This window comes from Oncorhynchus tshawytscha, linkage group LG20, assembly GCF_018296145.1.
Source record: "Oncorhynchus tshawytscha isolate Ot180627B linkage group LG20, Otsh_v2.0, whole genome shotgun sequence".
NCBI classification, from domain to species: domain Eukaryota; kingdom Metazoa; phylum Chordata; class Actinopteri; order Salmoniformes; family Salmonidae; genus Oncorhynchus; species Oncorhynchus tshawytscha.
Genome location: NC_056448.1, coordinates 37,090,712 through 37,117,282, shown reverse-complemented (window position 1 = coordinate 37,117,282; position 26,571 = coordinate 37,090,712). Strand labels below are relative to the sequence as shown.

At 42.5% G+C, this 26,571-nt stretch overlaps 1 protein-coding gene across 5 annotated transcripts in view; it reads right to left on the bottom strand.

The window, feature by feature from the left end:
• slc25a25b (solute carrier family 25 member 25b) overlaps positions 1-24,430 on the bottom strand; it is a 52,806-nt gene extending 28,376 nt beyond the window's left edge. For 2 of the 5 annotated variants that reach the window (XM_024381676.2, XM_024381679.2), the window contains exon 1: positions 23,472-24,430. In XM_024381676.2, coding sequence (XP_024237444.1) covers positions 23,472-23,834 — 363 coding nt within the window. In that variant the 5' untranslated portion in view covers positions 23,835-24,430. Of the gene's footprint in view, positions 1-5,813; positions 6,616-23,471 lie in introns of those variants that run through there. The other 3 variants (XM_024381678.2, XM_024381683.2, XM_024381680.2) reach the window with 3 other exon arrangements.
• Positions 24,431-26,571: the final 2,141 nt, after the last annotated feature.

Sequence of the window (26,571 nt, the reverse complement as noted above, 5' to 3'; positions counted from 1 at the left end):
CAGTCCGCCAATACCAGTATTACCATCAATACCAGTTTTTAGTCAAATACGGTATACCACCAAGCCCTCGTTGGAGGGGGCTTATGGTAGAGAAATTAACATAAAATTCTCTGGCAACAGCTCTAGTGGACATTCCTGCAGTCAGTATGCCAATTGCACACACCCTCAAAACTTGACACATCTGTGGCATTGTGTTGTGTGATAAAACTGCACATTTTAGAGTGGCCTTTTATTGTCCCCCGGCACAAGGTGCACCTGTGTAATGATTATGCTGTTTATTTAGCTTCTTGATATGCCACACCTGTCAGGTGAATGGATTATCTTGGCAAAGGAGAAATTTTCACAAACAGATGTAAACAAATTTGTGCAAAATAAGCTTTTTGTGTTTATGGACAATTGTGATCTTTTATTTCAGCTTGTGAAACATGGGACCAACACTTTACATGTTATGTAAATGTGTATTTACAGTAGGACAAATGTGATTCCCTTGATATAAAGTTGAAGGAATATTAATACAAAAATGTCATGCTCTGATCCAGTGGAAAAGTGATAAAATAGGCCTACCTGATTACTTCTTATCAATGCTCGACTTGAACTGAAATAGGTTCCGGTACTCATTTGGGTGCTGGTACTATTTATATTTAGGTGCAATAGCTACACAATACTTCTCAGCAAATATTTTATAAGAGGAACAGGAGCTCAAGCAGTAGAAAATGTGAGGTGCCAGTACTCCGCTCTGGTGAGCTCCTGCCCAAGTCAAACACTGCTTCTTATCCATTGCGAAAATAGCTACAGATGTGTCTGTCCCAAAGCTGGTGGTTCCTTTTAACATGAGACTTCAATATTCCCAGGTAAGACGTTTTTAGGTATTATAGGAATTATAGGACAATCTCTCTCTATACGATTTGTATTTCAAATACCTTTGACGATTGGATGTTCTTATAGGCACTTTAATATTGCCAGTGTAACAGTATAGCTTCCGTCCCTCTCCTCGCCCCTACATGGGCTCGAACAAGGAACACATCGACAACAGCCACCCTCGAAGCAGTGTTACCCATCACTCCACAAAAGCCACGGCCCTTGCAAAGCAAGGGGAACAACTACTCCAAGTCTCAAGAGCGAGTGACGTTTGAAATGCTATTTGCGCGCACCCGCTAACTAGCTAGCCATTTCACATCGGTTACACCAGCCTAATCTCGGGAATTGATAGGCTTGAAGTCATAAACAGCTCAATGCTTGAAGCACAGCAAAGAGCTGCTGGCAAAACACACAAAAGTGCTGTTTGAATGAATGCTTACGAGCCTGCTGATGCCTACCATCGCTCAGTCAGACTGCTCTATCAAATCAGACTTAATTATAACATAATAACACACAGAAATACGAGCCTTAGGTCATTAATATGGTCGAATCCGGAAACTATCATCTCGAAAACAAGACGTTTATTTTTTCAGTGAAATACGGAACCATTCCATATTTTATCTAACGGGTGGCATCCCTAAGTCTAAATATTCCTGTTACATTGCACAACCTTCAATGTTATGTCATAATTACATAAAATTCTGGCAAATTAGGCTGCCCAAACTGTTGCATATACACTGATTCTGCGTGCAATGAATGCAAGAGAAGTGACACAATTTCACCTGGTTAATATTGCCTGCTAACCTGGATTTCTTTTAGCAAAATATGCAGGTTTAAAATATATACTTCTGTGTATTGATTTTAAGAAAGGCATCAATGTTTATGGTTAAGTACAGTCGTGCAACGAAATGCGCTTTTGTTAAATCATCCCCCGTTTGGCGAAGTTGGCTGTCTTTGTTTGCAACGAGCCAGGTTAGCAGGCAATATAAACTAAATATGCAGGTTTAAAAATATATACTTGTGTATTGATTTTAAGAAAGGCATTGATGTTTAGGTACACGTTGGAGCAATGACAGTCCTTTTTCGCAAATGCGCACCGCATCGATTATATGCAACGCAGGACACGCTAGATAAACTAGTAATATCAACCATGTGTAGTTAACTAGTGATTATGATTGATTGTTTTTTATAAGATAAGTTTATAATGCTAGCTAGCAACTTACCTTGGCTTCTTATTGCATTCGCGTAACAGGCATGGCTCCTCGTGGAGTGCAATGTAAGGCAGGTGGTTAGAGCGTTGGACTAGTTAACCGTAAGGTTGCAAGATTGAATCCCCGAGCTGACAAGGTAAAAATCTGTCGTTCTGCCCCTGAACAAGGCAGTTAACCCACCATTCCTAGGCTGTCATTGAAAATAAGAATGTGTTCTTAACTAACTTGCCTAGTTAAATAAAGGTGTAAAATATATATATATATATATTTTTTTTTTTTTTAATCGGCCAAATATACAGATTTACGATTGTTATGGAAGCCTGTTATCGGCCCCAATTAATCGGCCATTCCAAATAATCGGTCGACCGCTCTACCACTAGTTACCACAGCCAAATTTTTGGTTAGATTTTTTTGTCTTAATTGAAGGTTAGGCATAAGGTTAGCAGTGTGGATAAGGTTAGGGTCAAGGTTAGGTTTAAACTCACTTTTTTTTATTTATTACATTTCGTAGTATCCAATTATTTGTAGTTACTATCTTGTCTCATCGCTACAACTCCCGTACAGGCTCGGGAGAGACGAAGGTCGAAAGTCATGCGTCCTCCGAAATACAACCCAACCAAGCCGCACTGCTTCTTAACACAGCGCGCATCCAACCCGGAAGCCAGCTGCACCAATGCGTGGGAGGAAACACCGTGCACCTGGCGACCTTGGTTAGCGTGCACTGCGCCCGACCCACCACAGGAGTCGCTGGTGCGCGATGAGACAAGGATATCCCTACCGGCCAAACCCTCCCTAACCCGGAAGACGCTAGGCAAATTGTGCGTTGCCCCACAGACCTCACCGTCTCTGGTGGTACAGCTAGCGCTGCGATGCAGTGCCCAAACCACTGCGCCACCTGGAAGGCCCTAAACTCACATTTTAATAAGATAAATTGTGGAAATAGGCAGGGTTTATGACTTTGTGGCTGTGGTAACTAGGGACGGCCCTGGGAATGGGACATGGGGTCTTACAGCTGTAGGGTCTTAATTTGAGCCAGTTTGATACAGCAGGAAAATAATACTGCTGCAACAGGAAATGTGAATTATAATTAAATTTACATTTTTGTAGTGGTTGATACATTTTTTCATAAGGGAAAACCAAGTCCGAAATTTGTAAGTGGAAATAAACCTCAGAAGCCTTTTAAAACCTCAAAGTTCTCCTGAAACAGGGTGATCAAATTAAGATCCTACAGAAAAAAATGTTTTTTTTCCCATTCTTCTCCATTGACTATCTAATAAAAATGGCTACCCAGACTATTTGCATTGCCCACCTCCCCCCTCTTTTACACTGCTGCTACTCTGTTATTATCTAGGAATAGTCACGTTAATAACTCTACCTACATGTACATATTACTTCAATTACCTCGACTAACCGGTGTTGAATTCGGCACGTGACAAATAAAATTTGATTTGAATATAGGCCATCTTCCGTTTACTCCCGCTCTATGCAATAGACAACTTAGAAAAGGACATAAACATATAGTTATCAGCAATCCCTCTCCAATACAGTCCCGTCATTAGGCCGGTCTGAAAGTTCAGATAATCAGTCCACAACAGTCCAAAGTGTCAAAACGCTTTTCTAGAGCAAAAAAACATGCGGTCAGTCTGTACGTATTGTAATGATATTTTTGCACTAGTTGGCTGTACCTGCACCAAAACACCCCAAAATGTTTCATTTATAGCTTGTTCCCGAACCACTTTTAAAAATAGAGAGCCAATTGGGAACATTGAATAGCAATAAAATCACAATACATATAGAACCGTGAGAATCGGAATATATATTGTAACAGCACCTAAGTATTGTATCATGATGTTTCTGGCAATTCCCAGCCCTAATGTATTGTTGTGACTGGTGAAAGTCACAGGTTTGAATTATAGGTTTGAGGTTACAGCTGAGATAAAGTCTAACATGTGTGACATACGTACGTGTCATGAACGATGTGTGTGTGTGGGGGGGGCTCACTCCATTAAGGCGCTCATCTAAAAATGGCAGTGCAACTTTGCCAGGCCTAAATGTCCTGTCGTTAATAAACCTATTAGGATGGGATTGGGGACTAGTAGTCTAAATGGCGGCGGTACCTAGATTTTCATATTGTCAAACAGTACAGTCCTTCTCTCATCCCAGGATTTAAGGTATTACTGTCTCAGTACACAAAGGGTGCAAAGAATCCGCAAAAACAGCCCATTGGGCATCTATTACCAGAATGCTAACAAAACTTGCACATAGCGCATTTCCAGAGGCTGCTAGCTAGATATGCTAACGAGCGCAAAACGAAAATAAACTAATTGCAAAGACAGGCAATCCAGCTCAAAGTTATACAAGTATAGGTAGTAGCTACCGAATGTCATTTTTGGAGAGTTTGGACATTTACAAGTGAATGTGAATGAGAGACATTGTGCAAATGAACAAAGTTTTGACACATGCTTGTCTGAAGGAAGAAGAGCACTGGTTCTGGAGCAGCATGTGTACACGCTGTGTCTGTGTGGAGTCGCTAGAATAACACAGGGCTCTACGCTGGCCTTCTTTACAAGGAGCACGTGTGCGCCTAAGCTGAAAAATGTAGGGGCACACAAAGACATTTAGAGTACAATGAAAAATATGGGAGGCAACAAAGCTAAAATTGTACATTTTTATAGAGACTCACTGGTGCTCTTAAATAGAAATTCCAGGTCGCAACAGAAAGATATTTAGGCGCATATGTAGAGGCCTGCAACAGGCCTGCCTGGGAAGAGCAGACTGAGGGGCCGAAAACGGAGAGGCAAGCAAGACGCAAGGAAATCAAGATAGCAGTGGCAGCTGAACAGATAAGTCATCCAAAGTGCTTTGACTTCTCAAAACACGGCTATAACACTATATGATGCCCCGTATCCTTATTGATTCAGCCACTTACTGAGCTAACTAGCACGTTAAACCAGATACACAGCTGTACTCGCCATCTCCCATTGTGTCATTTACCACCAAAGCATAGCATATATTATCAGTCAAATGCCATACATCGTATTATCACGTTTACTCTGCAATCTGCAGTGAAGTCAATTTGAGAGCAGGCATTGGACAAATCGTCCATACATAGCGGTTTTCCCAGACCTGCAACTAGCCACGTATTATATCTACTTTTGAAGCGTTTCTGGACACAATGTTCTGAACCCACCTGATAACTTGAGCCAACGTTTGTCACATAGCACAATGCGAAGAGAGTACCACTGCACATGGTAACCCTTAAGTGGACAGCACTTAAACAAATGCTCATCGCACCCCAGAGGACAATCATGAGCCAATTTCTAAAGATTTCTAAAGTTGTTTGTGCATGTTCACTGGAATGAGGTATTTTGGCTGTGAAATGGACATGCAGTACCTGTGACATCTCTCAGAAACTTCTCCTCTCTGAAAGGGTGGCACTATAGTTAAGTGTCAGCCTGTGGACACAGCGTGAACTTTGAAAGATGTGCCAAGTTTTTCAGATCACCAAAGACATGCTCCCTTTAATCTCTATATTCTGTCCTAGAACATTACAGAATTTTGAAATACTCAACTCAAAAATGACCTTTTCCAAATTGAACCGGAATTTTCAGTGTCTTAATTACTGTAACTTCAAAATGTGCTCACCCACCATGCAAAGGAGACAGCCAGTAAATGGCCAGTTCAATCCCTCCCCCTGCCACCCCCTCCACAAATACAAAGTGGTTGTTTCTGTCCCTGCGGTACCTGTTGAAAGCCATCAGGGGGCACCACCATGATTAACACTGTGGTCTTCTTCGCAGGTGCACCATCACTCCTGCCCTTGTCATCCCTGGCAGATGTGTCAAGGTCTCCCTCGAGTCCAGTTTTCTTGGCAGTCTTTCCACTGACGGAAACCTCTGCTTCGCTCTCCTCCGGTGACTGGGTTCCCACGGGCTCACACTCTGTCCTTCCCACAAACCATTGGCATAGGGAAGTCCACACACTCTGCAGCATCCTCGTCTCTAGACTGATGCTCGTCTGGGTGCTGAAAAGCCGGTGCCAACACACAATTAGAAAGGTGGGTGTCAGCAGAGGTAAGAGTTCTGCGCCGGTAGAAAGAGAATTCACAGCGAGGGCAGGTGAGGACAACCGCAGAATGCAAAAGAGGGTCCTTCAAGTTTCTTCCGCGTCACTGCTTCAGCTCCAAAAGCCCCTTTTCCTGTGTGCACTCAGCTGTGCTCCTCCTTTCATCATCCTTCCTCAGATGTATCAGTCAGTATTAGTGGCACTTTTCTTTCAATCAACGCACACCATAACTTCTACTCTGCCCAAACAAAAACATTAAATTTAGCTGTAGCTTTAATGCAGCCAAATATGCAGGACTAAACTGTTCCAATCAAAACGATTGTATGGACAAACTCTTAAACCACTAACATGTAACTTCTGTTAAAGACTAAAGAATGATGCAACTGCAACTGATATCTTGAGTTTAGTTCAATACTACCTTGGCTGCATCTCTGCTGCATATCATCTACTGAGAGGTTAAGACTGAGACAGGAGCTACAGTGAGATTGTGCCGGTTAGCTGGCTCAGTATCGACGGACAGAGTAATGCAGTAAAAAAGAAGAGGCTCCTGAAACCTGCATTCTCACTGCAGCGCTGCATCAGCCAATCACGGCAGCCCACACTGATAGGTCCAACTGGAGATTCCCCAGAGCTTGACTCCACAACCAATTAGAATAGAGGATACAACGAAGCAACTAATTTATGACTTGTCATTCTGAATCGAATGGGCTTGTAAGGGTTGGGGGAAGTCTCTCTACTCTCGGAAAAACCTGCTGACTGTTCTTTCCCCCCTTCGATTCTCTCCATCAAAATGTCAGTATCACCGTGGCAACCTCACCCAGCTCTGCATGCTCTTTTCCACTAACACATACTGATCAGCAAAACCTCTTCAACTCTCCTCACTCTTCATCTTTGTCTTCAAAAGGCCTATATCACAACCTGCCGTGATTGGCAGTCCCATAGGGCGGCGCACAATTGGCCCAGCGTCGTCCGGGTTTGGCCAGTGTAGGCCGTCATTGTAAATAAGAATTTGTTCTTCACTAACTTGCCTAGTTAAATTTAAGGTTATACATTTTTTTTTTTAACGACTGCTCCATCCAAGACACTGTTCTGAATGAGCTTGCACATCTGAGTATCAGTTTGAATTTGTATTTTTCTTTTCATTCAACTTGAAATTGAAGCGTAGAACCGATTACAGCTGAATCCAACCATTACTTAGGATTACTGATTTTATTAAGGTGTCTCCAACAGGGTTGGAGTCCATTCCAATTATCACTAAAGGATGTCTCATTCAGTGAATGATTTGGAATGTTGCCCATTAGCTTCAATCTTGCCAATACTTTTCTTTTAAACATTTAAATCAATTGAATTCTGGTCATTTTCTGAGCAGACTTACCCTTGGTGTTCAGACTTCCCCATGTTGACCTTTTGGCCAGGAAATGTTTATTTGTTTCCTTCAACACTAGCTGATTGTGCATTTGGGATTTTATCCAGAGATAACAACAGAAGATCATTGCAAAGGTCAGTGAGTGCTCCTCATGTCTAGGGACATGTCCACATAAAGGAAATCAGTCAATTGAAATGTATTCATTAGGGTCTAATCTATTGATTTCACATAACTGGGAATACAGATATGCATCCGATAGGCACAGATACCTTAAAAAAAAGGCAGGGGCGTGGATCAGAAAACCAGTGAGTATCTGGTGGCCACCTTTTACCTCATGCAGCGTGATCCATTTGTATTTGTATTTATAAGAGATCCAAAACAAAAGATAAAACAGTACACCATATAACAGTATTAAGCCACAATATGACCTACAATACAAAATGTATAATACCACCATACAACAATATTACAATGTACGTGTGGGTGTGTGTATATAGAGTGCGTGTGGTAGTGTGTGTGTGTGCGCGTATACAGTACCAATAAGGGTTTTTGTTAATACTATTTTCTACATTGTAGAATAATAGTGATGACATCAAAACTATAAAATAACACATGGAATCAGGGAGTAGCCCCAAAAAACTGCTAAACAGATCAAAATATATGAGATTCTTCAAAGTAGCCACCCTTTGCCTCGATGACAACTTTGCACACTCTTAGCAAGACTAAATATGAAGCTGCATAATATTACAGCTGCAGTTTACCCTACCAACTATGTGTAGACAACTGCTGTGAAAGTATTAATCAAATTTTAAAAATCCCCTCAGATTTGGTTTGGCCTTACTTATGTCTGCAGCCCTGCTGTGCTGGCAACAATTAAGACCAGACTATTCACCTCACCCTTGACAGAACTGATTTGAGGCCTGACTAGGGCTGGCACAATTACCGTATAATAGTATAACCAACGATTATAGATGAAGACCATCATGAAAATAAAAAGTCTGTCATAAACGTTCAACCATTTTTGTGGAATGAACAGCTGACTGAAGACGGGACAGCCTGGTATTTGTGCAGTTGAGTTTATGGACGCTTTACAACAAGCAAGGTGTTGTAGCAAACAGTCATTTGGCTGACCAATAACATGACCGTTATTGCACTAGGTCTGACCTGTTCCATGACCGTCACAGCACTAGGCCTGACCTGTTAATAACAAAAATAAATAACTGTATGACAGAATACTACTGCTTCATCACCACATAATCAAATTGTACCTCCCTCATAATTACAGTCCTGATCATATAAAAAAAAACTGAATTATAATTCTGATGTCATATATGTTCCAGGTTTAAATTATATACATAATGCTTATATTCTGACGAAAGACAGTATGTCCCTCCTTTCAATAAAATACGAGTCAGAGGTGGGCATCCCCTGCTGGACAATATAAGTATTTATCAGGAAGACAGTAGCCTGGCTGACGGGACTCGCTCTGGACAGGAGTTTGTTGGAAATGCAGTATTCGCGCAGAAATTGGCTGAGCTTTGATCTCACGTGGTTTGGATTTGAAAATCCAACAGTTGTTGAAGAGGGCGCGCTCGGGGCTGTGTGTGGTTGTCCATCTGGTTGTTTGAGTGTGAAAGACACAGAGGACAACCAATTCAGTAAAAAAGAACAGCCCCCTTTATTATCAACACATCGTGTCTTCAACATCAGGAAGACTTGGGAGTTTGGTGTTAGCCAGAATACAAGACAAGAGCCACAAGTCATGAACTCATGGTGAGGAAATGCTGTGAAATCCCATTGACATTCACAGAGATGGAGTGGCTAATGGAGTGAGCTTAGAGGTTGGCAGAATGTTGTCTATGTGTGAAGTTTACCTCAGGGAGAATCGCCATGCTTCCTTCCACAATGATCCCTTCAGCCCAAATCTCATTACTGTGAAGGTTAGGCTCATTACTGTGAAGGTTAGCCTAAGTGTTGAAACCATTAGCTGTTTTCTGGGCTTTCACTAATTCTCCATTCAATTAAAGATGCACTATATAATAGGATGCCCTCCATGTTTGCCTCTAGGGGCGCTCGTGAGCCAGAAAGGGAACCTGAAATTAAATTGCATTGATACACACAGCGTAACGCTGTAAAAGAGGGCCAAGTACCCTACTACGGAAAACAATGGGGTCTTGCCATTCCATATAAGCCTAACTTCACATTAAGTCAATAATGCTTATACATTTCCTTTAAATGCATTCAGTTGTACAACTGACTAGGTATCCCCCATTCCCTTTCATTGGAGTTTGACCAAGGCAGATTTAGGAAGATATATAATTTTTATGGCAGGTAAAATGCATCATATTGTACAGTAAATGGAGGGACAAGGACATGCAGTATATGAGAAGCATCAAAGACAACTTTTCTCAAACCCATTTTGAGATCAAACCCCTTGCTTGACCTTCGGAGGCACTCCAGTTACATTTACAGTAGAGCAGCTAAGCGTGAAAAACACACAAAAAAGCTGAGCTGGCACCACACACACACACACACACACACACATTACAATTACCCAGCTAATTGGACAAGAAAAGTGCATAGGACAGTGGACTTGTCTCAGACTCTGCAGCAGTGAAGGGAGTATTTGTATTGTCCATGCTTGTAATGATTGGCTATTGTGCACCATTTTTTGTGTTGTCAAGATAATAAACTGTAGAGAACGCGTACAAGCACTAGAGCTTTACCTTTCTTCCAAAACTCACTGGATATCAGAATGATGACATTTGTACATCATTTACCTTGCAAAGGATCAAATGGCACCAAAGAAGAAGGCTGAGGTTTTCCTTTAACGAGTCTTATGAGCCCGACGCTAACGATATACTGCTTTCTCGGAGACAGCCCCAGATCCCCGTGATTTGAGTGAAGAGGAGGTGGAGGAAAAGGGGCCAAAGGGCGGCCGGCCTTCTGAGAATTCATAGGCTATCAAATAAACCCCCACTTCCTTCCATTCTGCTAGCAAATGTGAAATCTTTGGAGAATTAAATCAATGACCTACGCGGAAGATTAAACTACCAACGGGACATTCAAAACTGTAATATCTTATGCTTCACGGAGTCGTGGCTGAACGACGACACCATCAACATACAGCTGGCTGGTTATACGCTGTACCGGCAGGATAGAACAACGGCGTCTGGTAAAACAAGGGGCGGGGGACTATGTTTGTAAATAACAGCTGGTGCACGGTATCTAAGGAAGTGTCGAGCTATTGCTCGCCTGAGGTAGAGTATCTCATGATAAGCTGTAGACCACAACATCTACCTAGAGAGTTTATCTGTATTCGTAGCTGTTTACATACCACCACAGACTGAGGCTGGCACTCATTGAATGAGCTGTGTTCCGCCATAAGCAAACAACAAAACGCTCACCCCGAGGCGGCACTCCTAGTAGCTGGGGACTTTAATGCAGGGAAACGTAAATCCGTTTCACCAAATTTCTATCAGCATGTTAAATGTGCAACCAGAGGGTAAAAAAAAAAATAACAATAAATGAATAAATAACATTTTTAAAAACTCTGAACCACGTTTACTCCACACACAGACACGCATACAAAGCTCTCCCTCCAATGGCAAATCTGACAATAATTCTATCCTCCTTTACAAGCAAAACTTAAAGCAGGAAGCACCAGAGACTAGATCAATAAAAAAAAGGTCAGATGAAGCAAATGCTAAGCTATAGGACTGTTTTGCTAGCACAGACTGGAATATGTTCCAGGATTCCTGAGAAGGGATTGAGGAGTACACCACATCAGTCATTGGCTTCATCAATAAGTGCATTGATGACATCATCCCCTCAGTGACCGTACGTACTAGAGGTCGACCGATTAACTCCAGATGAAATGCCTGCTACTCATCCCCAGAAGATAAGATATGCATATTATTAGTAGATTTGGATAGAAAACACTGAAGTTTCTAAAACTGTTTGAATCATGTCTGTGAGTATAACAGAACTTATTTAGCAGGCGAAACCACAAGGACAAACCATTCAGATTTTTTTTTTTTTGTTGAGGTCACTCTTTTCAATGGGTTTTCATTGGGAATCCAGATTTCTAAGGGACCTTCTTGTAGTTCCTATCGCTTCCACTGGATGTCAACAGTCTTTAGAAATTGGTTGAGGTTATTCCTTTGTGTAATTAAGAGGTACGGCCATCTTGAACGAGGGTCACTTGAAGTGTACTGTTAAATAGAGGCGTGTGACCAGACTGCTTCAGTTTGTTTTCTTCCTGTATTGAACACAGATTATCCAGTCTTCAATTTTATCGATAATTTACCTAAAAAAAACACACTACTCAAAAAAATAAAGGGAACACTAAAATAACACATCCTAGATCTGAATGAATAAATTCTTATTAAATACTTTTTTCTTTACATAGTTGAATGTGCTGACAACAAAATCACAACAATTATCAATGGAAATCAAATTTATCAACCCATGGAGGTCTGGATTTGGAATCACACTCAAAATTAAAGTGGAAAACCACACTACAGGCTGATCCAACTTTGATGTAATGTCCTTAAAACAAGTTCAAATGAGGCTCAGTAGTGTGTGTGGCCGCCACGTGCCTGTATGACCTCCCTACAACGCCTGGGCATGCTCCTGATGAGGTGGCGGATGGTCTCCTGAGGGATCTCCTCCCAGACCTGGACTAAAGCACCTGCCAACTCCTGGACAGTCTGTGGTGCAATGTGGCGTTGGTGGATGGAGCGAGACATGATGTCCCAGATGTGCTCAATTGGATTCAGGTCTGGGGAACGGGCGGGCCAGTCCATAGCATCAATGCCTTCCTCTTTCAGGAACTGCTGACACACTCCAGCCACATGAGGTCTAGCATTGTCTTGCATTAGGAGGAACCCAGGGCCAACCGCACCAGCATATGGTCTCACAAGGGGTCTGAGGATCTCATCTCGGTACCGAATGGCAGTCAGGCTACCTCTGGCGAGCACATGGAGGGCTGTGCGGCCCCCCAAAGAAATGCCACCCCATACCATGACTGACCGACCGCCAGAACCGGTCATGCTGGAGGATGTTGCAGGCAGCAGAACGTTCTCCACGGCGTCTTCAGACTGTCACATGTGCTCAGTGTGAACCTGCTTTCATCTGTGAAGAGCACAGGGCACCAGTGGCAAATTTGCCAATCTTGGTGTTCTCTGGCAAATGCCAAACGTCCTGCACGGTGTTGGGCTGTAAGCACAACCCCCACCTGTGGACGTCGGGCCCTCATACCACCCTCATGGAGTCTGTTTCTGACCGTTTGAGCAGACACATGCACATTTGTGGCCTGCTGGAGGTCATTTTGCAGGGCTCTGGCTGTGCAAGGAGGAGCACTAAGGTGGAGGTAGCGGTCCTGCTGCTGGGTTGTTGCCCTCCTACGGCCTCCTCCACGTCTCCTGATATACTGGCCTGTCTCCTGGTAGCGCCTCCATGCTCTGGACACTACGCTGACAGACACAGCAAACCTTCTTGCCACAGCTTGCATTGATGTGCCATCCTGGATGAGCTGCACTACCTGAGCCACTTGTGTGGGTTGTAGACTCAGTCTCATGCTACCACTAGAGTGAAAGCACCGAAAGACCCAGCCACGTTTCATCTTCAATGCCCTTGCTGATGGTAGGCTTTGTTACTTTGGTCCCAGCTCTCTGCAGGTCATTCACTAGGTCCCCCCGAGTGGTTCTGGGATTTTTGCGTGGAGCCCCAGTTTGAGGGAGATTATCAGTGGTCTTGTAGCCAGGAAGCATAGGAACTGAGAAGTGGTCTGGTCACCACCTGCAGAACCACTCCTTTATTGGGGGTGTCTTGCTAATTGCCTATCATTTCCACCTGTTGTCTATTCCATTTGCACAACAGCATGTGAAATTTATTGTCAATCAGTGTTGCTTCCTAAGTGGACAGTTTGATTTCACAGAAGTGTGATTGACTTGGAGTTACATTGTGTTGTTTAAGTGTTCCCTTAATTTTTTTGAGTAGTGTACCGAAAGTTGTATTATAAAAGTAGTTTGAAATGTTTTGGCAAAGTTTACAGGTAACTTTTGAGATATTTTGTAGTCACATTGAGCAAGTTGGAACCGGTGTTTTTCTGGATCAAACGCGCCAAATAAATGGACATTTTGGATATATATAGACGGAATTAATCGAACAAAATTACCATTTGTGATGTTTATGGGACATATTGGCGTGGTAACAAAAGAAGCTCGTCAAAGGGAAGGCATGAATTACATTTTTTATTTCTGCGTTTTGTGTCGCGCCTGCATGGTTGAAATATGGTTCCTCACTTTGTTTACTGTGGTGCTATCCTCAGATAATAGCCTGTTTGCTTTCACCGAAAAGCCTTTTTGAAATCTGACATGTTGGCTAGATTCACAACAAGTGCAGCTTTAATTTGCTATCTTGCATGTGTGATTTAATGAAAGTTTGATTTTTATAGTAATTTATTTGAATTTGGCGCCCTGCATTTTCCCAGAGAGGTTCATCAGAATGGCCAATTAATTAGGGCCAATTTCAAGTTTTCATAACAATCGGAAATCGGTATTTTTGGACAACGATTTGGCCGATTTAAAAAAAAAAAATGTTTGAACCTTTATTTAACTAGGCAAGTCAGTTAAGAACTTAACACATTCTTATTTTCAATGACGACCTAGGAACGGTGGGTTAACTGCCTTGTTCATGGGCAGAATGACAGATATTTACCTTGTCAGCTCGGGGATTCAATCTTGCAACCTTACAGTTAACTAGTCCAACGCTCTAACCACCTGCCTTACATTTGCACTCCACGAGGAGCCTGCCTGTTACGCGAATGCAGTAAGAAGCCAAGGTATGATGCTAGCTAGCATTAAACTTATCTTATAAAAAACAATCAATCATAATCACTAGTTAACTACACATGGTTGATGATATTACTAGTTTAGCTGGCGTGTCCTGCGTTGCATATAATCGATGCAGTGCGCATTCGCGAAAAAGGACCGTCATGTACCTAACCATAAACATCAATGCCTTTCTTAAAATCAATACACAGAAGTATATATTTTTAAACCTGCATATTTAGCTAAAAGAAATCCAGGTTAGCAGGCAATATTAACCAGGTGAAATTGTGTCACTTCTCTTGCATTCATTCCACGCAGAGTCAGGGTATATGCAACAGTTTGGGCCGCCTGGCTCGTTGCGAACTAATTTGCCAGAATTTTACGTAATTATGACATAACATTGAAGGTTGTACAACGTAACAGAAATATTTAGACTTAGGGATGCCACCCGTTAGATAAAATACGGAACGGTTCCGTATTTCACTGAAAGAATAAACGCTTTGTTTTCGAAATGATAGTTTCCGGATTCGACCTTATTAATGACCAAAGGCTCGTATTTCTGTGTGTTATTATGTTATAATTAAGTCTATTATTTGATAGAGCAGTCTGACTGAGCGATGGTAGGCAGCAGCAGGGTCGTACGCATTCATTCAAACAGCACTTTCGTGTGTTTGCCAGCAGCTCTTCGCAATGCTTCAAGCATTGAGCTGTTTATGACTTCAAGCCTTTCAACTCCCGAGATTAGGCTGGTGTAACCGATGTGAAATGGCTAGCTAGTTAGCAGGGTGCACGCTAATAGCGTTTCTCAATCGGTGACGTCACTCGCTCCTAGTTCTTGAAGTAGTTGTTCCCCTTGCTCTGCAAGGGCTGCGGCTTTTGTGGAGCGATGGGTAATGATGCTTCCAGGGTGGCTGTTGTCGATGTGTTCCTTGTTCGAGCCCAGGTAGGGGCAAGGAGAGGGATAGAATCTATACTGTTACCAAATTGAACATGTTTCATTATTTATTTGAGGTTAAATTGATTTTATTGATGTATTATATTAAGTTAAAAGTGTTCATTCAGTATTTTTGTAATTGTCATTATTACATTTTATTTTATACGTATTATTAATATATACCGATTAATCGGCCGATGGATCACAGGCAACATCTGCACTGAGCTAACGGCTAGAGCTGCCGCTTTCAAGGCGCGGGACTCTAACTCGGAAGCTTATAAGAAATTCCACTAAGCCCTCCGACGAAACGTTAAACAGGCAAAGCATCAATACAGGACTAAGATTGAAACATACTACACCGGCTCTGACACTCGTCGGATGTGGCAGGGCTTGCAAACCATTACAGACTACAAAAGGGAAGCACAGCCGAGAGCTGCCCAGTAACACAAGCCTGCCTAAACTACTTCTATGCTCGCTTCGAGGCAAATAACACTGAAACATGCATGAGAGCACCAGCTGTTCCAGAAGACTGTGTGATCATGCTCTCCGCAGCCGATGTAAGTAAAACCTTTAAACAGGTCAACATTTACAAGGCCGCATGGCCAGACTGATTACCAGGACGTGTACTGCGAGCATGTGTTGACCAACTGGCAAGTGTCTTCACTGACATTTTCAACCTCTCCCTGTCTGAGTCTGTAATACCAACATGTTTTAAGCAGACCACCATAGTGCCTGTGCCCAAGAACACTATGGTAACCTGCCTAAATGACTACAGACCTGTAGCACTCACGTCTGTAGCCATGAAGTGCTTTGAAAGGCTGGTCATGGCTCACATCAACACCATCATCCCAGAAACCCTAGACCCACTCCAATTTGCATACCGCCCCAACAGATCCACAGATGATGCACTCTCTATTGCACACCACACTCCCCTTTCCCACCTGGACAAAAGGAACACCTATGTGAGAATGCCATTCATTGGCTACAGCACAGCGTTCAACACCATAGTGCCCTCAAAGATCATCAATAAGCTAAGGACCCTGGGGTAGGTAACAACACATCCTCAACACAGGGGCCACAAGGGTACGTGCTCAGTCCCCTCCTGTACTCCCTGTTCACTCATGACTGCACAGCCAGGCACGACTTCAACACCATCATTAAGTTTGCCGATGACACAACAGTGGTAGGCCTGATCACCGACAAGACAGCCTATAGGGAGGAGGTGAGAGACCTGGCCGCGTGGTACCAGGACAACAACCTCAACATGATCAAGACAAAGGACATGATTGTGGACAACAGGAAAAAGAGAACCGAGCATGCCCCCATTCTCATCGACGGGGCTGCAGTGGAGCAGGTTGAGAGCTTCAAGTTCCTTGGTGTCCCGACTGAATATTTTCGCATGGGTCCTTCGATCCTCAAAAGGTTCTACAGCTGCACCATCTAGAGCATGACTGGTTGCATCACCGCCTGGTATAACAACTGCTCGGACTCCAACCGCAAGACACTACAGAGCGTAGTGCGAACGGCCCTGTACATCACTGAGGCAATCTTCCTGCCATCCAGGACCTCTATATCAGGCGGTGTCAGACGAAGGCCCTAAAAATTGTCAAAGATTCCAGCCACCTTAGTCAGACTGTTCTCTCTGCTACCGCATGGCAAACGGTAACAGAGCGCCAATTTTAGGTCCAAGAGGCTTCTAAACAGCTTCTACCCCCTAGCCATGAGACTCCTGGACATCAAAATGGCTACCCAGACTATTTGCATTGCCCCCCTCTCTCTTTTACACCGCTGCTACTCTGTTGTTATCATCTATGCATAGTCACTTTAAGAACCCTACCTACATATTACCTCAATTAACTGGTGCCCCTGCACATTGACTCTGTACTGGTACCCCCCTGTATATAGTCTCGCTATTGTTATTTACTGCTGCTCTTTAATTACTTGTTACTTTTTTTTCTTATTCATATCTGGGGGTTTTTCAAAATTGTATTGTTGGTTAGGGGCTCATAAGTAAGCATTTCACTGTAAGGTCTACTACCTGTTGTATTCGGTGCGTGTGACTAATAAAATTTGATTTGAAATATGAATCACGACCTGACTAGACAGCCAAACCACCAAAACAGATTGCAGAGCAAATAAATATTTTTGGTCAAAAGCAAATCCATATTCAAAACAGTTTTATCTAAAAGAGGCCAAGGAGGTGGTTAACCTTGGGTCAACAAATGTAGGTTTACCAAGGCTAATATTAAACCAAATGTTTCAGAAGATGGTCAGGAACTGAAAACAAGTTATTGGGCTCCATTTTGAAGAGGAACAAAAAGAGCATGACTTTGCTTCTTTTCGATGTGAAAGTGTGAGACAAGATCATAAATAGTGGATGTCACAGGCAGCAAACTGAGCGCAGTATTAAAAATATGCCCCCATGACCTTTGCCTATCTGCAGCCAATAGAGTGGGCAAGCATATCCATGTGGTTGTTCTGCCACTGCTCTCTGAACAATGGGAGAAAGTACTAGAAAATTGTAAGCCTTCACGTGCCGAATCAGTCTGGCAAATGCTCAAAATCACCAGGAACCCAGGATTATATCTCCAATATCAACTACTTCACCCATACAATACAAAACACAGTAGGGCAGGTCTAACAAACAGTGTACAGTAGCCTCCATTAAATATAGCTTAAACTATTCTATATATACACTGAACCAAAATATAAAACGGAATAACTTTTAAACCGAGTTACAGTTCATATAAGGAAATCAGTCAATAGAAATAAATGAATTAGGCCCTAATCTATGGATTTCACGACTGGGCAGGGCACAGTCATGGGTAGGCCTGGGAGGGCATAGGCCCACCCACTGGGGAGCCAGGCCCAGTCAATCAGAATGAGTTTCTCCCCACAAAAGGGCTTTATTACAGACAGAAATACTCCTCAGTTTTATCAGCTGTCCAGGTGGCTGGTCTCTGACGATCCCGCAGATAGAGAAGCCCGATGTGGAGGTCCTGGACTGGCATGGTTACACGTGGTCTGTGGTTATGAGGCCAGTTGGACGTACTGCCAAATTCTCTAAGACAACAGAGGCGGTGTATGATAGAGAAATTAACATAAAATTATCTCGCAACAGCTTTGGTGGACATTCCTTTAGTCAGCATGCCAATTGAACACTCCCTCAAAACTTGACACATCTGTGGCATTGTGTTATGTGACAAAACTGCACATTTTAGTGACCTTTTATTGTTCCCAGCACAAGGTGCATCTGTGTAATGATCATGCTGTTTAATCAGCTTCTTGATATGCCAGACCTGTCAGGTGGATGGATTATATTGGCAAAGAAACAAAATGCTCACTAACAGGGATGTAAACAAATGTGTGCAGAAAATGAGAGTATGGAACATTTCTGTGATCTTTTATTTCAGCTCATGAAACCAACACTTTGCATTTATGTTCAGTATAAATATGACATTTAGCAGATGCCTTTATCCAAAGTGACTTACAGTCATGTGTGCATACACTCTTTTTAAGTATGGGTGGCCCCAGGAATCGAACCCTCAACCCTGACGGTGCAAGCGCCATGCTCTACCAAGTGAGCCATACAGGACTACATATTAGACCTAACTAAATTAATTGGGTTATGTAATTTAGGGAAAGGAATTATGTTTACAAAAAAAGGAATTTAGTAATGTAAACTCGTGAGCCGTTATTGACCTGATAATTTGTCATAAAAGTCAGAAATGATCCTATATTTGACAGATGACAGATAGACCATCTGCTAAGTAAATGAAATGTTGCGTGGCATTACCTAATTCCTGAGCCCTGCCTTAGTCTGGGATTTGACCTACATTTACTGGTTTCCTGTGGTGGTCTCAAATATCTTTGCTTTGTAAGGCATTTGGACAAAGGGAGCTCACGTGTCCATAAGTGACCTCACATTTCCATCTGACCTCTTATTCAAAAACGTGTTTTTCCTCATATCACTTTGGTGGGATAGCCTCCCCCTTTCCTTTGTTGCCCCTGCCAGCATTTTTGGCTTAATTTTTTTTATTTACTTGAGAAAAGTTGTTGTTGCCCTTCATTTTTGCATTAGAGGCCCTCTGCAAAACTATGTAGAGGAATAATGAAAGGGGTGGGCAACAGTGCATTCGAAAAGTATTCAGACCCCTTGACTTTCTCCATATTTTGTTGTTATGTTACAGCCTTATTCTAAAATGGATTAAATAGTCCCCCCCTAATTAATCTACCCCATACCCAACGACAAACAAAAAACAGATGAACATTTTTGCAAATGTATAAGATATCTAAATGTGATATTTCAGTTTGTATAAGTATTCAGACCCTTTACTCAGTATTTTGTTAAATAACCTTTGGCAGCGATTACAGCCTCAAGTAATCTTGGGTATGACGCTACAAGCTTGGCGCACCTGTATTTGGGGAGTTTTTACCATTCTTCTCTGCAGATCCTCTCAAGCTTTGTCAGGTTGGATGGGGAGTGTCGCTGCACAGCTGGGCTCTGGCTGGGCCACTCAAGGACATTCAGAGACTTGTCCCAAAGCCAATCCTGCGTTGTCTTGGCTGTGTGCTTAGGGTTGTTGTCCTGTTGGAAGATGAACCTTTGACCCCAGTCTGAGGTCCGGAGCGCTATGGAGCAGGTGTTCATCAAGGATCTTGCTGTACTTTGCTCCGTTCATCTTTCCCTCGATCCTGAAGTCTCCAAGTCCCTGCCACTGAAAAACATCCCCACAGCATGATGCTGCCACCACCATGCTTCACCGTAGGGATGGTGGCAGGTTTCCTCCAGACGTGATGCTTGGCATTCAGGCCAAAAAGTTAAATCTTGGTTTCATCAGACCAGAGAATCTTGCTTCTCATGGTCAGAGTCCTTTAGGTACCTTTTGGTAAACTCCAAGCGGGCTGTCATGTGCCTTTTACTAATGAGTGGCTTCCGTCTGGCCACTAACATAAAAGCCTGATTGTTGGAGTGCTGCAGAGATGGTTGTCCTTCTGAAAGGTTCTCCCACCTTTACAAAGGAACTCTGGAGCTCTGTCAGAATGACCATCGGGTTCTTTGCCACCTCTCTGACCAAGGCCATTCTCCACCGATTGCTCAGTTTGGTCAGGCAGAAAGCTCTAGGAAGAGTCTTGGTGATTCCTAACTTCTTCCATTTAAGAATGATGGAGGCCACTGTGCTCTCGGGAACCTTTAATGCAGCAGAAATGTGTTGGTACCCTTCCCCAGATCTTTCTTGACACAATCCTGTCTGGGAGCTATACAGACAATTATTTTAACTCCGTGGCTTGGTTTTTACTCTGACATGCACTGTCAACTGTTGGACATTATATAGACAGGTGTTTGGAAAGGCATATCATGTTCAATCAACTGAATTTACCACAGGTGGACTCCAATCAAGTTGTAGAAACATCAAGGATGATCAATGGAAACAGGATGCACCTAAGCTCATTGTTGAGTCTCATAGCAAAGGGTCTGAATACATATGTAAATAAGGCATCTGTTTTTATTTTATTTTTTATACATTTGCAACAGTTTAAAACCTGTTTCACTTTGTTATAATGGGGTATTGTGTTTAGATTGATGAGGAAAAATGAATGTTATCCATTTTAGAATAAGGCTAACATAACAAAATGTGGAAAATGGAAAGGGGGCTGAATACTTTGCACTGTATGAGCCCATTCAATCTGGCCCTCGGAAGGTTTTTGGGAAATTATTATTTTGGGTAAAAAAAAAGTAAAAACACTCCAGGTAACTCTTGAACATCTGATAGAAAGTATGCAGACATTATTATGGACCTACACGTAAAAAAATTAAAATAATAAATTTTTCTGGCCCACAAATTGCTTTTGCCAAAGAAAATCGGTCTGAATTTTGACGTGGCCCTCGAGACAAAATTATTGCTCACCCCTGATGTAGAAACATACAAATAGGAAGAGCCATCTCTTTAAGCTATAGCCCAGTGGTCACCAACCTTTGAGTCAAGATCACTTTCACAGTCAAAAAGCTAGCCGAGACCTGCCACTAAGATTTTTTTCTCCCCCATGACTTTAAACAAAATGTAAGCCTATGCAACATTAACCTAATAAAAACAGTTCTGTAGGAATTAGGTTTGTGCAGTAGGCTTAATACACAAGCACAGCATATTGGCTATGCTCGGCCTGCCAATATTGTTCTTCTCAGCCCATATTATATATTAAACTTGAGCTTTGATAACAAAATAGAACAGTTGTTGTATCACTTGAGAGGCACAGCTGAGCATAAATTGAAATCATTTGCTTTTTTATTTTACTAGATTGGTGGTAGCTGCGGAGGGAGGGAGAGCAGCAGAGGGTCCACCTTTCACAGTCCCTGCTCTACCCTTTCCTATGGTGAGTCTGACCGGAGAGAGGGGACACAGTCTTCATGTTGTTCCCATGACCAGAGAAAGTAATATGTATTGATATTAAGATATTACGAGCTGCTATTAATAAAAATGCAGACCTATCAATAAACTTTGTTACTCATTTATCACAGCGCGAGTGGAAGTAGGAAGAAAAGCATTTTATGTTTTGTAAAAGTGTTGAATAAAAACAGGGTTGACAGAGCTGAAGAAACACAGACATGAACGCACTCAAAAACAGCAACTCTTCGCCGTATTCTTTGACAGTCTTTCCGGTCATGGTTTTAAAAGTTATGAAATCTCACGAAGGCTAGTATGAAAATTTGCTCTGGGGTCGTGGAAGCTGTAGGCACGGTGATTTGAGCTATCCGATTGGCCAGCGCTGTAGGCGCACTTGATTAGGCCACAGCGGTCCTGGTTTGCCGGCTTGGCCGAATGTGTCCCTTCAGACAAATGAAATGGTTCAAAAGGGGAACACTTTGCCTACCCGGCGCACAGGGCTTCTGAATCAAGTCCTGTGACCACCAACAGAGCAAGAAAAATAAAGATAAGAGGCGCGCAAAAAATAGGAGCTTTTCTACATAAACGTTTGGTGATCGATCGCGATCGACCGGTTGGTGATCCTTGCTATAGCCTACTCCTCCTCAGCCCCTCTTTAGTTTTATGTACACTACCGTTCAAAAGTTTGGGGTCACTTTTTGAAAGAAAAGCACATTTTTGGTCAATTAAAATAACATTGAATGAATCAATATCTACACTGTATTTCTGTTAATGATGTAAATGACTATTGTAGCTGGAAACGGCAGATTTTTTATGGAATATCTACATAGGCGTACAGAGGCCCATTATCAGCAACCATCACTCCTGTGTTCCAATGGCACGTTGTGTTAGCTTATCCAAGTTTATAATTTTAAAAGGCTAATTGATCATTAGAAAACCCTTTTACAATTATGTTAGCACAGCTGAAAACTGTTGTTCTGATTAAAGAAGCAATAAAACTGTCCTTCTTTAGACTAGTTGAGTATCTTGAGCATCAGCATTTGTGGGTTCAATTACAGGCTCAAGTACATTGGTGTATCTAGTTTGAGAAACAAAATGCCTCACAAGTCCTCAATTGGCAGTTTCATTTAATAGTACCCACAAAACACCAGTCTTAACGTCAACAGTGAAGAGGCGACTCCGGGATGCTGGCCTTCTCGGTAGTTCTCGGGAGTTCCTCTGTCCTCTGTCCTGTGTCTGTGTTCTTTTGCCCATCTTAATATTTTCTTTTTATTGGCCAGTCTGAGATATGGCTTTTTCTTTGCAACTGCCTAGAACCACAGTCTCATGGAAGTGATGCTCCAGAGTTTTTGCATAATTTCAGCTAGTAGATTTGAAAGTAGTGCTCACAAGCCAAAATGGGTCCTTGAAAATTGTGCCCAAATGTGTACTGTCATCCATGTTAAGTCCTGAAATGTGCATAACATTTTACATTTGTAAGTGCTCAAGATCCCGGACTGCATCTTTAAGGGACATGCACTGTGCAAGAACAACTGAGTGGGAACCTACAGAAATTGAAAATTCACATTTTCACAACATTCCATATTAGACACTAATCTTAAATCAAAGACATTTGTTATAGGACATTATGGGCTAGAAAACTCATATTTCCCACCAACTCAAAAATATTTTTTGAAAACCACTTAACCAGGGAGTCAACATAAACTGTTTATCCTGTCACAGTGCTAAATAGCTTGCTTGAACTCACTGCTTCTCACCTAGTACACCACAATAAGTCATTGATTTACTCTATATCGAGATATGAACCCTCACACTTACCATAAGCTCGAGCTCAGTGCGATGAACCCCCAGTTTCTTGAGCCCAATGGACAGGTCGTTGACGCAGATGCCCCCATCACCATTCACGTCCAGGACTTGAAACAGCACTTTTAGTCTATGGTCCTGCTCGGGTCCACCACAAAGTTCGCATGGGTATGATGGCTCACAGGAGTCATCACAGGAACCTGTGATTTCTACTGACAACGGACGCTCCCGAGTTAGAGGTGAGGATGTGAAAGATGATGAGGATGCGCCCCCAGCACCCCCGACCCCTCCACCCGGGGCAGAAGCATCCTCTGTTCGGCATTGACAAAAGACCCCGCTGAGTAAGGGTGACACAAAAGTCCCTTGCTGGTGCATCATACGGATGGAACTAATAATGTCAAACTACTACAATCAATGACGATATTTTACAATATCGATATTTAAGGTGACGTGTGGTAGCTTTGCTAGACGTCCATTTTCACCACTATGTCACGTGCGTTATAACCCCACATTGTTAAGGATTGCTGAAGTAGTAACTACAGACAAAACAGTCAAATGTTGTAGACTTTGCAATGTAACTTTCTTATTTCACTGGTATGCCTGTTTAGTCCAAAACGTTTGACTTATTATCTGCTAACTCTGTTTGGTTTACTAGCAACTGGCATATTAGCCAGCTAACGTTAGCTACAGCTGAGAAATTAGGTGGATGCTGAGCTGCACGCGGATTGGAATGTAACGTTAGACAAGTTTCAGTGCCACGAAAATCACTTCAGAGATACCTTCTACTGGTCGTGAAGAGGTCCACTTTCCTGTCTTGACTAAGGCGCCGGCGAAATCCTCCCGTTTGAATTGGCGGTCGGTTTGATAGTGATGACACATGATAAATTGGTATAGTAAGAGGGCTGTTCCTGCCATAAATTGGGCCAGTTCGTTTTGCATGGCCCGGTTCCCCGAGTTGGTGGTGAGTTACCACTTGACCAATGGAATCACAGAAAGAACCAGCTATGAGCCAGATATTTCACCGGATGTATAAATGTGACGCATTCGGTTGCTTTTTCTGCTCACTACCAAATATGGTGATGAGAGGAAGCCCAGTGGCCAGAAATGGGAAAAGATGGAGCGCAATGGATTTTGGCAGACATTCTGCTAATTTTCTCATTGATGGAACATTTGATCTCCAAACTGTTTTCTGTTTCTAAAACTAGAATTTGTAAGAAACAGAGTGGACTGTATTTTGTAGACTTTCTAAAAATGGTGTTGTTTATTGCAAGGGTGAATTTAGTTATTGTTCATGCGCACGAAATTTGCAAATAAACGCTAGAACTTGCCAATAGAATCTCACTAGCTCGTGCTTGGCTTTTAAAAAAATAAAAAATGATTGAACCTTAATTTAACTAGGCAAGTCAGTTAAGAACAAATTCTTATTTACAATGACGGTCTACCAAAAGGCAAAAGGCCTCCTGCGGGGACGGGAGCCTGGGATTAAAAATAAAAAATAAATACAATATAAATATCGGACAAAACACACATCACAACAAGAGAGACAACACTACATAAAAAGAGACGTAAGACAACAACATAGCAAGGCAGCAACACATGACAACACAGCATGGTAGCAACACAACATGGTAGCAGCACAAAACATGGTACAAACATTATTGGGCACAGACAACAGCACAAAGGACAAGAAGGTAGAGACAACAATACATCACACAAATAAGCATCAACCAGTGGGTCTTGCGACGGGTATACAGAGATGACAAAGTTTACAAAGGAGTATAGAGTGTAGTGATGTGTCCTATAAGGAGCATTGGTGGCAAATCTGATGGCCGATTGGTAAAGAACATCTAGCCGCTCAAGAGCACCCTTACCTGCCATCTATAAATTATGTCTCCATAATCTAGCATGGGTAGAATGGTCATCTGAATCAGGGATAGTTTGGCAGCTGGGGTGAAAGAGAAGCGATTACTATAGAGGAAACCAAGTCTATATTTAACTTTAGCCTGCAGCTTTGATATGTGCTGAGAGAAAGGCTGTCTATCCATACTCCCAAGTACTTGTATGAGGTGACTACCTCAAGCTCTAAACCCTCAGAGGTAGTAATAACACCTGTGGGAAGAGGGGCGTTCTTCTTACCAAACCACATGACCTTTGTTTTGGAGGTGTTCAGAACAAGGTTAAGGGTAGAGAAAGCTTGTTGGACACCAAGAAATCTTTGATGTAGAGAATTTAACACAAAATCCAGGGAGGGGCCAGCTGAGTATAAGACTGTATCATCTGCATACAAATGGATGAGAGCTTTCTACTGCCTGAGATATGTTGTTGATGTAAATTGAGAAGAGCGTGGGGCCTAAGATTGAGCCTTGGGGTACTTCCTTGGTGACAGGCAGTGGCTGAGACAGCAGATTTTCTGACATTATACACTGCACTCTTTGAGAGAGGTAGTTAGCAAACCAGGCCAAAGACCCCTCAGAGACACCAATACTCTTTAGCCGGCCACAAGAATGGAATGGTCTACCGCATCAAAAGCTTTGGCCAAGTCAATAAAAATAGCAGCACAATATTGCTTAGAATCAAGAGCAATGGTGACATCAATAACCGCATCAGACGAGGATTTTCCTTCTTTGCCTATAACCCCAAGCAAACCTCCAGCTTCCAAGAAAGGCATATTTGAACTGGGCCAAGATGCCGCTGCCAATGATGTTATCGCCACTCTTTCTAGGCTCATCAATGCAAGGTCCGGTGCCTTAGAGAAAGTGGAACGCAATGAAAATCGAGGGCTTAAAAAAAACTGTTGACTTTGCTTGCATGTAAATTAAGGATGCTAAGAAGAAGGTCGCCCACATCGAAGAGCGTTTCGAAAAGGAGAGGGAAAGATGGACTTGTGCCAAAGAAGAATCACGGAACTCGAAAGCTACACCAGACGGTGGAATCTGAGACTGTATAGAGTTCCCGGTGCAGATGAGGAGAACGTGCGGCAAGAGACCATCAAAGTCTGCCAAGCTATCCTACCTGTGGAGAAGGCTAAGATAGCAGATGTTGTCGACACTGTACATCGCCTCGGCACGAGAAGGCAGGGTGACTCCAAGCCCAGAGGTGTCATTCTCCAATTCAC